General features: G+C 36.1%; 1 protein-coding gene across 3 annotated transcripts; it reads right to left on the bottom strand.

The window, feature by feature from the left end:
- Positions 1–1,270: 1,270 nt before the first annotated feature.
- LOC132631602 (phospholipid-transporting ATPase 1-like) lies at positions 1,271–9,096 on the bottom strand. 3 transcript variants are annotated; one of them, XM_060347224.1, is made up of 6 exons: positions 8,513–9,096; positions 5,753–8,069; positions 3,907–4,258; positions 2,969–3,427; positions 2,572–2,748; positions 1,271–1,778 (listed from the first exon to the last, which is right to left on the bottom strand). In XM_060347224.1, the coding sequence occupies exons 2-5, from the start codon at positions 7,398–7,400 to the stop codon at positions 2,733–2,735; spliced, it is 2,475 nt and encodes an 824-aa protein (XP_060203207.1). In that variant the 5' UTR covers positions 7,401–8,069; positions 8,513–9,096; the 3' UTR covers positions 1,271–1,778; positions 2,572–2,732. The 3 variants fall into 3 exon arrangements, with proteins under 3 accessions (XP_060203207.1, XP_060203208.1, XP_060203209.1); XM_060347225.1 differs by having other exon boundaries at positions 2,572–2,854; positions 5,753–9,095; XM_060347226.1 differs by lacking the exons at positions 1,271–1,778; positions 2,572–2,748 and having other exon boundaries at positions 3,252–3,427; positions 3,920–4,258; positions 5,753–9,096.
- Between the last annotated feature and the right edge of the window lie 4,219 nt (positions 9,097–13,315).

The following is a 13,315-nucleotide window of genomic DNA, read 5'->3' as shown; positions in this document are numbered from 1 at the left end:
TTTATTGCTTTTGAGAACATGAATTAATGTCAATGGAATCGCTTCTAATATTATATTAAAAAACCCGAATTGAAAAAACCGAAATCGAACCGAACCGAACTTTAGAAAACCGAAACTGAAAGAACCGAACTGAACTAGTTTGGTTCGGTGTTTGGTGTCCACCTTCAAAAAACCGAACCCGAAATAGCCAAACCGAAATTTGATAAAACCGAACCGAAAAATCGAACGCCCACCCCTAATCAAAACAGCTGAATTGAACTTGTCAAAGTACTCCTTTTTTCTCTTTTCGCATCCGTTTTCTTTTAAAGTTTGACTTGAAAGGCTATATGACTTTAAAAAGTTAAAACCATTGAGAACACGATAGAAAACACCCTTGGATTTGGTAGATCTACATCTGATGAAGGATCTATTCTCGTCCAAGAATAATAAAGGTTTCTTCATAGTGAACCAAAGGCATTTCAGGTTTGAATCTTACAAATAAAATTCTCCTAGATAGAAATTGCTAAAGACTTATTGTGACGTGCGGACACGGATTTCGAATTTAAATTTTATAGGTTAAATATTAAGGTTCTTAGCATTGAGCCCGCTAGATTTTAAAAGTTATAGGTTCATGTCTATTATTTATTGCGATTTTCGTAAACTTATACACATAAACTTATGTTCCGCGTTAAAAGTACTGGGTTCGGATAAACCCGATGCCGTAACATTAGATCCGCCCCTACAACATGAACCAAAAATAATCTGATCAATGAACTTCGAACATGGTGAGAATTTAGAACAAAACAAATTAGCTTTATCCTCCTTATGCCAAGTGATGGTTTTAGATTGGCTTCGGTTTTATAAACTCTAGTTAGAAGGGTGGTTAGGTTTGAACAGAGGAAGAAGGCAAAGGGACATGTCATGTTCACACCTTGGAGTTTTGGACTTAGGACTTATCCCAACTCCCAACAGTAACATCATGTGGTCCTTCCTCAATATTCTGTGTCCACACTTCACACCTTGGACTTGGCCTTGCTAAATTGTTGTAGACCTCAGTAAGTAAGAATGTGTACAGAAAAGGACAACACTATTTGGCGGAGAATCTATTGCCCCCTTTAATTCATTATTATTATTATTATTATTATTATTTATTCTTACAACTTCCCATTAGCTGTCTGCTCCATTGGCAGTCTCCAACTTCACTTCCATAGCTAAACAGAAAAGGTATAATCATGTTACATGTGCTCATTATATTAACACTCCTCCTACTCTAATATCAACGGAAAGAGGGTGATATACTACTAGTTTTTCTTCTAAATTATTCCTTTGAGGAAAAACAAAAATTCGAGATGGAAGTTTGTCTTACTTTTTCTCCTTCAATGTGTTGAAAGAGCAGGAATGGAAAACCTGAACTTTACAAGAAGCCCATTATACACTAGCATTTCTTTCTCCCTTTGTCAGTCTGCATTTCTCTTCTTTCACTCTCTCTCTCCCTCTCTCTATATATATACATATGGATGTAATTACTGCAATAACTTAATACACTGAATACCTAACAATCAGCCTATCATTTACACCTCTAAATAGCAACAAACAGTTATATAATCCATCCCATTGTCTTTATTCGCCTTTTCTGCCTCAGCCAGATCGTCTTCAGGGACTCTCCACTAATCATCACGGTCCGGCTTTAAGTTCAACCCTCTTCTTCCCTTTTCTCTCATTCAAATGGTGACTCCAACTGCTTTTATCCGCCTTCTGTTAACGGTTTCACCAGCTGGCCCTACGTTGCTGTAGCTCATCTGAAGCATGAGCAAGATATATTAGTGTTGAGCAAACAGAACATTAATATTAAATCATAATGACTAGTTCTCTGCTATTATATCAGAGACCCACTCGCGACTGCAGCTAGACAAAAATAAAGGATGGAAAATGGCTTCAGTAAGTTTCACATCAGGAGAAAAATATATTTCCTAAAGTACTCCCATTTTAACCGTTTAGTTTCATTCAAAAAGCTAAGAATATTTTTTTCTTAATAATCATGGTGTCCGGGCCAGCTAGCGAGCACCTCGACTAATTTCACGGGGTACCTGCCACCAGAGGCGGAACTAGAATTTTTACTGAGGGGTGTCAAAATATTAAAAAGTAAATATACAACTAAATTAAGAGGGTTCAACACATAGTATATAGACGTAAAAAAGTTCTTTTTACGTATTTACACAGTGTAATTTTTCGGCGAAGGAGTATTGGTTGACACCCCTTGGATGCATGTGGCTTTGTCATTGCCTGCTACTTCCCACCAGCAACGAGTACTAGGTAACTCTGTTCACCAAGGCTAGGGAAAGAAATCACCTAGTGTTTTCGTCTCTGTTGGGATTTGAACCTGAGACCTCATGATGCTCAACCCACTTCATTGACCACTAGGCCACACCCTTGAGTGCTTATGTTTTTCTTTTAACAAGGGAAAGTTAATTATTTTACAACAGAAACTAGTTTCATCAGGTAACTGTGATACACTATAAGCATTCTTTTGATTTTTTGTGCCAATTCGAAAAGAAGCATAATTTCACACAATGTTAGGGAGCGGCAACATACCTGCAACTTCTATACCAGAATAGAAGCGAAGCACCGGGAAAGCCCAACCAAAGCTATATTCAAATGGGGTGATTGACAATGTTGACAGCACACATTAGCTTTCATTGTGATCTGGCCTAGACTTAGAATGGCTAGCTCTTCTCCTCAATACCTCTGCTTCTCTAGCTATCTGGATGTCTGACGGACAGAAAATTTGGTGTGTAACTTTGAGAATAAAGCGAGGAAGCAAAGCCATCACCATAATGAGCAAAATTAAGAGCCAGTAGGCAGGTGACTTCACCAGCTGATAGATTGTAATGCAGAAGACAAATATTACGTTTCTCAAATCATAGACCTCTTAATCAATATGTAAAAACATTCAGATATAAGACGTTAAGACATCAATGGAGATACTAACCCATAATTAGGGAAGACAGGTATAGAGTCCACCACCACCAAACAGACATACGTGATAATAATTGACCCCCACACTGCCATATGAGTATATATTGCCCAGCGCTGTATGTCCATTGCCAAGTGCGTGTTGACAAGGATCACTATTGCAATTGTCCACAAGCTACCCATACTCCATATGTCAATTTCGTTCTGATAATAAGTTAGTACTGGTACAAAGAAAAGAACAAGACTTTGCCATACTGTATCAATCATCGTGAGCCAGAAGAGTTTCATATTGTAACTCTCATGTCTGTGGCCAGCAGCATAGAGTTTTGGATACCTCAGTAGTGTCTCATGACTTAAATCCTTGTCCAGAATACCAACAATTACTGTAGGTACAGAAGTATAGATGACAGAATAAAACATACTACTCCAATCTGTCAATGCAGAAGTTGTAGAAAAAGCTGTGCACAATATGTACCTACAGACAACAGAATACAGGACAAATAAGTTCAGATACCTGTTTCATGTTGTGCTTTTTCAAACTGCACATCGCACCCTAGGAGATATGAGAAACAATTCAACACATAGTAACTGTAATGTTGCATGATAACAATGCGGATCAAGCTCAGGTTTCCTGCATTGTAACCTCATTTCGAGAACTAATTGAGCTAGGCATATGAATCCTCTATATTAGTTATGCTCTATTAGCACTCATCGCATTTGAATAATTAATAACTTCTTGTTAGTACAAAACAAAAGGTCCTCTAAATCTAAAGGTTCACTGAATTTCACACTTATCCCTACACTGACTCACAAATCTCTAACTAAACTTACAAAGAATACTGGCAAACACAGGTACCTCATGTAAGTGTGGAAACAACTAAGCTAATCAGATTCACACCAATACCCAAGAGAACTAGCACCAAACGATAAACAAGAAGCGAGACCGCCATGTACCTTAGTTTCTCACCCTTCACATCAATCACAATATGACCAGATGTCTGCTCACACAATGTGTAGCCATAAGAAGATGCAGCAGCTACTAGTGCTTGTTCATCAGGAGATTCACCTTGATACTCGATGCTGACACTAGAGTCATCCACATTATTCTGTACATCACATGAAGAACTATTGGTACAAATAGGAATCACGGTATTACATGCTGCCAAAGTCAGGAAAAACTCGTGGGCAGCAATCCTCTCTTCTCCATCTACCTCTGTATGTAAAAATGCCATTAGTTCAACATCAGTTGGAACTTCTGATTTGAGCCTCAACTTTCTTCGACTTGAAGGCTCTGTTAGTGGTTCTTCTGCACATTATTACAAAAATTAAGTGTTTAATTTGGTGCACAAGCATATTTAGGAGAAACAAAAACTTCAAAAGGATGAATGAAACAAAGAATGTAGCTGGCTCCTTAATATCAGTTTATGCGCAGACCTATGCATGAGCACAATAAATGCTCTAAACCAGAAAATTATGGACATTAGGATGTATTAAAAAACCAGCAACTACATACCAACAACTAAACAGTCTGTTCTTGCAGATAACTTTCGTCAAACTAGAGATTATTCTTTCGATAAGAGAAAGGAAAACCCCCCATAAGGGACAGGGACCCTTGACTTTTGCTAAAGTAGGTAATACAAAGAGGACAAATACACCATTTTAGGTTGACAAGATATAGTAAAACACATGCTGCCCAAAAAAAAGAATAACTAAACAAATAAGGGAAAAAGCAGTCATGAAAAGAGAGTATCCCATTGGTCCAGTAGCAATGTACTATCAACTGTGCAGTAGATCAACCTTACATAAATGTATAACAGCAAAATATCACTTCAAGACATTTTTGAAGGGGTTGCAATGATGTAAAGAAACAAATAGGCAAATATTGAGTGCACCAGAATGAACAAGCAAAGAAACTGAAGCAGCTTAGCACATCTTACATGCAACACATTTGTAGTGTCATAAACTTATCAGTCCGAACAACGAGGAGAAAATAAATTCGAATCTCATTGTCACAGACACACAGTGTAAGATGAACTCTTGTGAAATAAATTGACTGCTTGGGATCTGCACGTGTAGAACACATACTAAATGAATGATAACGATAAAAAAGCATGTATTACATGATGATAATTTCATGCAAGAATTGTTTAAGTGTGCTCTTCACAGCCAATAAACTCTTTCGGGTATCTGATAAACCCTAATGTGATGCCAATTGCATTCGAGAAAGAACCAATCCACCTATCCGGTATGAATACTTCTTCTGGTAAAGTTACAAATTTTCTGTTAATATTGTTGAGCACTTCTACATTCTATAATTGTGATTCATGGCTGACAAATATTATAACCAGCTAAAGTGACAAAAAAAATATTCCAAGCATTTCATTGAGACAAAACAACAGTACTCTCAAGAGAATGAAGATTAAGCCATTTGATGAAACAGTGACATCAAGAATCCTCAGATGCTCAATAACATTAAAACTAACAAACTCTGCATGTTTGCACAAATGGACTGACTTCGATTTTCTGTTTCTAATTTTCTGCTAATTATTTATCTCACTAGTACCTTTTTTCCAGCTGCTTTTTTCCTCTATTTTGTTTTTAGGATAAATCTTTTTCCTGCAATTCATTTTGAAAGACCTAATAAGCAGAACATGGTACCATTCTACAAAATTTTGTCGTATTGTCTCATCATGCTAATCCTCCAGTTATGCAGGTTAAAAGATCCAAGCCATCCAGTTATACAAGTTCAAAGATTCAAACTATCTTTAGAAAAAAAAAATAGTGTACACAGTTACCATACCTCCAATATCTGTGTTCACTGATGCACCAGCAGCCGAAAGGGATCTCCCATAACTTTTCCCCCACACACTAGCTCTTCTGAATTCCATCTTATTTTCAGTAAGTGTTCCTGTTTTATCAGAAAAAACATAGCGAATCTGACCCAAATCCTCATTGATATTTAGGGATCTGCACTGAAATCTTGAATTACTGCTACTGTCATACATATGCCTGTCTCCAATCATGAAATACGACTGTCCCAAGCGAACTAACTCCATGGTGATATAAAGAGATATAGGTATCATTATCTGGAAAACTATGATCGAACTCAGAAAGGAGAAAAAGGATTCCATAGGAATCCCATAATATTTATACTGTTTGCCATGATTTTTTCCTTCATCAAAGTAAAGTCTCCGATAATAAGACAAGGTATCAAGCTGCTCCTCATGGCGCTTCAACCATAGACCCATCCCAATTGCTACAGCCAAGCACATCACGAAAAGGAAAATAGACAGCCAAAGGGTTTCCCGGTTCATGTATGTTTCCAGCCTGCTTCTTTTAGATGGAGATGCAGTGCTGTTCAACATAGCTTTAGTCTCTTGCCCAGCATAAACCGCTACTCCAACTGCCCACTCTGTGTTCTTCAGCTGACAACCACGCAATATGATATTTGATTGGCTGAGCGGAAACCTATGCCCATTCAACTCCATGTGGGCCATGAATTCATAAATATTCCTGTTAGGCTGTTCGCATCTAATAACTCCCGAAATCGTCTCCCCTTCACACACTAATGAAGTTGTTTCTTGCCTAGCATACCTTGTCTTCAAGTTTGATTCACCATCAAGATTCATTGTCTGAATATAAGCAATTCCACTAGGATCACTGGTTCCTAACAACACCATGTCACAAGGCATTGTCTCATTAGCAAGGATCTTCACAACCTCACCAACCCAAATATTCTTCCATCTTTTTAACTGAAACTTCCCAGATTGAAGTACTAGAGCCTCCCGGTTATTCTCGTTCCGATCTGATCTGTGTCTCCGCCAATCCTCATAACCATCTTTTACAGCTGTCACGGAAAGCACAAACAGAAGAGGAAATAGAGATACAGTTCTCCCAAATACAGCAAGAGGTGGAAGCTGATTCAGGGCAGCAATAGCTAAAAAGTATAAATAAGCAACCCGATGAAACTGAATGAATAGGTTCTTAGGCAAGAAATTTATTAGTGTATACTTGCTAGTTCTGATCTCATTTCCACAGAAATCAAACTTATCATTAGTCTTCTTTGGATCATTAACATGGATCAACCTAGGGGTACTTCCATGTAATAAGCTATCCTCCAGCTGCATGCTTTTCTGAAGAAGCCTCTGTGATTTGTTCTGCTTATCCCGGACACGAGAAGAAGCCCTAGACAAAGACGGACCACGGGTGGACGCTGCTCCAGATGAAGCCACCCTAGACAAATCACATGATATTTCAAAAGCTGCTTTGTCATGCCAATGGTCCTCTGTTCCACCCCACGATACAAGGCGTTTCCTATCCTTTGGGGGGCATTCTGATGAATATGGCTGGTTAGACTGAAGCTCAGATGAATTAAGCTCCTTTGTACTCAAAGGAGAAGAAGAATGATGCTGATCGTAGGGGCAAGGTTCTGGTTGAGAATTAGTCATAAATACCTCCACCACAGGAAGGGCATTGGAGAGAATGAAATTCAAAATACAATAAGAAAATAATTCACTATTGACCGTCCAAATTGCATTTTTCCCCTCAAGAAACTTGAGCTTATCAGTTAACCCTTTGCTTTCTTTATCCTGGAACAATGGGCAGCAATTCACAATGAAGCTACACAAAGTAACCTCTTCATTCTCAAAAATGAAAAAGGCCGATACAGTCTTAACTCCCCTAGAAATTAGCAATGGTTCAGCCTATTGAAATAATTTCAGAGGTTTTCCCTGACTTTATCTGTGTCAAGAAACAATTCAAAATACCTCGACTGTTTCAGAACAGGTCCGACTCAAATAGCAATGATTCGAAGCACTTCTTTTTACACTATTTCGGAAACCCAAGAACTCAATCGTATGAATATGTAAAATACAGGATTTCCAGTCCTAGCAGGAAAGGGAGGCACAAATTGTAAGCTATGGAACGCGAAGAATGAGTGTCACCGAAATACGATTTTGTTTTCTGTATAAAGACCAAAACACACAGATATACCAAAAAATTTAAAGGCGAACGCTCCCAAATTACACCTGGTGGGTCTTTGCAGATATCAAAACACCAACATCCAAAAATCAGACTTTTTATGTTTCACAAGCATCAAATAGGGCCAATAATGAAAGCTGTTGACAAATAAAACAAAAAGGGAAATACTTAGGAAATATACATCCAAAACCCAGATATGCCAAAATTGAAACAGCAACTATTTACAGCCAAAAAATAATTACCGTGATTCATGAAAATAACAGAATGGACAGTAAAACCAAATCCATGCAATTTAAAAAGGTAAATTTTCAAAAATATACAGCCCAACATAAAATATTACGCCACGTAGCCCAATATACAATATTATACGACATTATATACATAATGTATAACCTTATATAAAAGGTACTTGTACACAAATATGGGCTAAACCGGGTAACAGACTCAAAATATGGGCTAGTTGGCATAAATATAATCTTCGGACGTGCATGTAATTGAAACATGAATAAAAACAGAGTCTAAAATGTAATATCCACTAAAAATATGTGAAAATTGAAACAACAACCAAAACAAACAATACCGTGATTCATGAAAATGACATCAAATATAGGGAGGTGCATGTAATTATTAGAAAAGAATCAAATGTGTGTTTTGTTGTGTGTTATCGTCTAGTGAGTAGAGGTTGAGCGAGGGAAATTGTCAGATGAGTTAACAATGAAATGTGGAATCATCAGCTTTATACAGAGAGAGCAAAGAAGAAGACAAATAACGTGAGGTTTCTTCTTCAATCTGCAAAGCCATTGTTCTGATTTCGTGACTCGATGGACTCTTCTTTCCTCTTTCTCTTGCCCCACCGACCAAGTCTCTTCTTCATTTCTCTCTATCTTTCCAATTCCATTACTAATTACCACTCCTGCTTATTCTTCTTTAACGTGGCATTTATGTGAAATCACAATCATTATTATTATGATTATGAAGTTAAACTGGAAGAATACAAGTACTGCTATTTTCTTTTCTCCAGAATTTGCCCTAATTTCCTATCGTTATTTGGGTTTATCATAATTATTAATTATGGGTGTGTACGAAGGAAGATGTACCGAACACACATTATGCTTTACATCCTTTTCTCGGAGAAAAAAGCTTTGGATTTTATAAATTGAGAATAGTTCATTCATATAACAGCACAATAACATCTAAAATATAGTCAACTAAAATATTCTTGTTTCGCTGGAACTTAATTTTTTAATTAATAGGTTTTGAGCCTGTTTTGATTGACTTGATGCTTTTAAACCAAAATAGCTTTTAAGTATTTTTATAGTATTTGAATAGAATAAAAAAATATTTTTAAGCCAAAGTAATAACAATAAGGCAAAAGCCATAAGTTCATCCAAACGGGCTCTTTATACTTTCTTTTATTTTAGTTTTCTCATATATAGGTAAATTGACTAATTTATATTAAGATATTACGCTATTTTTTAGTATACTTTCGTTGTTGTGTGATTTATCATCGTTCAATTTGCTTTGTTAGCTCCACATCATGCCTTGTTATTTCGATCCTAGTAATTTTAAAGTAAAGTTAGTGATTGGAGGTTGAATATAGTTAAAGCATTGTGAGTAAACTTCAAAAATTCATCAATTCTATTTTTTTCAAACTTTAAATTTATATTTCACGTTTGGAGTAGAAATAATGGATCAACTCAATAAACAAAAAATTCTTATTTGAAATAATCTCCAAATATTGTTTAAAATTCTTGAACCGAAATCTATGGCAAACAAGCCTAAATACTACTCCTAATCCTCCTATTCCATCTTCTCTGGTACTTTTTCTCTAGTCTCTTTCAAAATAATGACATCTTTTTATAATAAAAAATAATTGAATTCACAATTTTTGTTAAAAAAATATTTTTTATTTTGTGAATTAAATTAAATAAAATCACATAAAATGAAACGAATAAAGTAGAATTTGTCTCTAATCATAATTTACTTTGAAGTGACATTCCATTTCTCATCCTCTACGTTAAAAAATTGCACGCTTATAAAAGCATTACTCAGAGATTGCTTTTCCTATCATTGTACTTTAGTACACTTTTACTAAAAATATTGGTCATGCTTGATATTGCCATGAAACCAACTATTTTCATGTTATGTTTTGAAAGAAACTTATCAGGGATGATTGTTGGGATATTTTTAAAATATAATAATTATTTTAAATTTAAAAGTTAAATGAAAGGATGTATCTTTATTAAAGGGTGTGTTGGTTATTAAATATTTTTTCTATTTAAAGCACTCAAATGTTACTTTATAGAGTAACTTTTCTTTCTCTGCAAAGTAATTTTTTCATTCTTCTCAAAACTTTTCACGAACACTCTTTCTTATCCTATTCCAAAAGGTCAAGTTCAAGTTGTTGCTTTCCTATAGAATTTTTTCACTATTTGCTTAGTGCAGAAATTCATAGACTTGTCATATTCATTAAAATTATTTGCGTAGCTCTCATAGAAATCTCGCAGAGGATAGAGAGAAAATATCGTTTTTAGGAAAGCGTTTTGCATACCTTTCCAGCCTCCAATCCAGTGCTCTTTATTCATATTTTCCAACCATCTAAAAACGATAATTATTTATTTTGGTTTGGGGGCATTCGTCTTTTTTGTTGCATTGAAGATTTCGTGAAGTTTGGTAATGTTTTTTGTTCTCTGAAATAAAAGAATTACTAAGTATTGGTTGGATATAGAACAATAAATTGTGGTGTTGTTTGTCTACGAATAGACAACTCATTCTTGTCAGATTCCTCCATTAATTTTAGATTCGACTGTGTTTGCGGTTGTGGTGAAGTTTTGTTTGGGTATTCCCCAGTTTTGTTTGAAGTTTATTAGTGTAGAAAAGGACAAAGTTTGGTTTTGATTTGGGTATTCCCTATACGTTTTGGATTCACTAGCTTCAAACACCAAATTTCCTTTTGGTTTCCTTGAGTATTGTTAACTACAAATCTGAAGTTTCATGTTCGTAATCTACCTTCTGCCTTGTTGTTTGTGTAATTCGCTGGAATTTAGTCATTCAATCTAAATTCAATTTCTTGAATTCTGTTTTGTTTGGAGTTTACGGGTTACCACAAAATTGTTCGTTTGGTATTTATATTTCTTATCATGGATTCGGACACTCTCAAAATTATGGACCAAGATTTTGTTCGTCTTGATCGTTTCGATGGCGCAAATTTCACAAGATGGAGGACAAATTGAAGTTTATGTTGACTGCTTCGAAGATCTTTTATGTACTTGATTCAACTCTGACTCCAATTCCTCCATCAAAGAATAATGATTCCAAAGAACATTGCAGGTCATATTCTCAACGCACTTTCTGATTGTCTTTATGATCTCTATATCGTTGAAACTTCCGCAAAGAAAATCTGGAATGCCTTGGAATTTAAATACAAAGTTGTGGAGGAAGGTACCAAAAAGTTTCTTGTTTTTAAGTATTTTGAGTTCAAGTTTAATGATGATATGCCTATTTTGGCACAAGTACATGAACTACAAGTTATAGCAAATCAGTTGAGGGTTGCGCGGGAATTGAACTTCCTGCATCTTTTCAAGTTGGAGCAATTATAACAAAATTGCCACCATCTTCGAAAGGATATAGGAAGAAAATTCTCCATGATTCTAAAGAATTTTCTTTGGGAGAAATTCAAAAGCACCTTTGAATCGAAGAGGAATCGAGGGAGAGAGATAAGAATGAAGATTCTTATAATGGCAATAATAAAGCCAATGCTTTGACTAAAAATCCAACAAAGAAAATCAAAGAAAACGAATTTCTCTTGGTCCTAAAAAAGATCAAAAGAAATTCAAGAAGTCCAAACAAGGAGGTTGCTTTGTGTGTGGAAAATCTGGCCGTTATGCTAGAGATTGCAGATTTAGAAAGAACTAGAAATCAAAAGCGAATTCAACAAAAGAAAATAAAGAGATCTTTGCTACTGTGATCGAGATCTACGCTATTAAAGGTAAAGTTTTTGGTTAGTGGTATGATACATGTGTCACTGTTCATGTTTGCTATGATAGGTCCCTCTTCAGGACTTACAGAGAAGTTACTGATGAGCAAGTGACCCAAGTAGAAATCCCCCTATTCCTAGTTTGATTTCATTAGTCAAGCTTCATTAATTTCTTAATAAGTGATTATCTACTTTTCCTTAAGATTTATAGTTAATTTGGTGGTTGCAGTAAGAGGTTCAAATGGGAAATGAAGGAAGGTCCAACGTTTGTGGCATGGAAAATGTTGAACTTGCATTTACTTCGGGCAAGATGGTTACTTTAACCAATGTCTTACATGTTCCCGATATGAATCAAAATCTTGTTAGTGGGGTACTTTTGGGCAAACCGGATATTAAATCTGTAATTGAATCGGGAAAATTAATTTTATCCCGAAATGGTGTCTTTGTTGGAAAAGGCTTTTCTACTTATTGAATGGTTAAGTTGTCTGTAACTGATGATTTTATTATTAATAAGAAGAATTATGCTTTTGTTTACATGTTGGATTCAATTTCTTTATGGCATTATAGATTAGCACATGTTGGCCTAAGTACTATGAAAAGAATGGTTAAAAGTGGATTAATTTCATGTGTAACGACCCGTTTTGACGTTACGGTACTTTTAAGCTTGTTGACGTTTTTTCGAGCTTCATTAGCTTATATTAGACTTGTGGGGATGGGTGGTACGATTTCCGAGGTCATCGAGTGATTATTAGATTGGTTTTTCTAATAATAAGCCTTAAAGCGAAAAATGTTGATCCAAAGTTGACTTTTGGATAAACGGACCTTTCTCGAAAATTCGTCAATTCCGAGAGGTCTGGAGGGTCATTTGTGAATTGCGGGTATGTTCGGTTTGTTTCTCAATGCATTAAAGTGCGTCTTGGGACTTGGGTTGGAAAATTGGCTTTGGGGTATTGGGGGTTGACTTGGTCAACGAGACCCCCGTTGGGAAATCCGAGGCCACGAGTGAGTTCATAGTGCATTTTTATATGTGTTTTCATGTTTGCTTTGTATCTATGGGGCCTCGGATGGTAGTCAGATTTTGGGTTCAAAATGGTCAAACTAGTAACTTTCTGGTGATTGATGTCCGCTGCAGCGGCACCATGTCACACCCCAACCTTGGTAAGGCGTGACTGGCACTCGGCACCCTACGAGAACCGAGCGAACCAACTGTAACTTGCGTTTTCTGTATCTCGAAAGGTAACATAAGACCAAGATACTATAAGCCATAGGGGCACAAGCCAAAAGATAACATACTTACGCCTTCGAACTAATCTCGAGTGCATGTGCCGGTAAGGCTATCCATAATAATGATACAACATAGTACAAGTCGTGATAATTATAAGATATCTAACTGTGCATATCTGTTTA

The sequence above is a fragment of the Lycium barbarum genome, chromosome 3 (genome assembly GCF_019175385.1).
Source record: "Lycium barbarum isolate Lr01 chromosome 3, ASM1917538v2, whole genome shotgun sequence".
NCBI classification, from domain to species: domain Eukaryota; kingdom Viridiplantae; phylum Streptophyta; class Magnoliopsida; order Solanales; family Solanaceae; genus Lycium; species Lycium barbarum.
Note: the sequence above shows the minus strand (reverse complement) of the source record. Positions and strands in the feature narration are given on the sequence as shown.

Bases quoted from the DNA above. Each gene is read 5' to 3' on its own strand.
- LOC132631602 (XM_060347224.1), bottom strand. From the start codon at position 7,400: ATGACTAATTCTCAACCAGAACCTTGCCCCTACGATCAGCATCATTCT. The intron at 4,259-5,752 runs GTATGGTAACTG...AATAATGTGCAG, and splicing joins AGTGAACACAGATATTGGAG to AAGAACCACTAACAGAGCCT. The intron at 3,428-3,906 runs GTACATGGCGGT...TGTTGTCTGTAG, and splicing joins GTGAAGGGTGAGAAACTAAG to GTACATATTGTGCACAGCTT.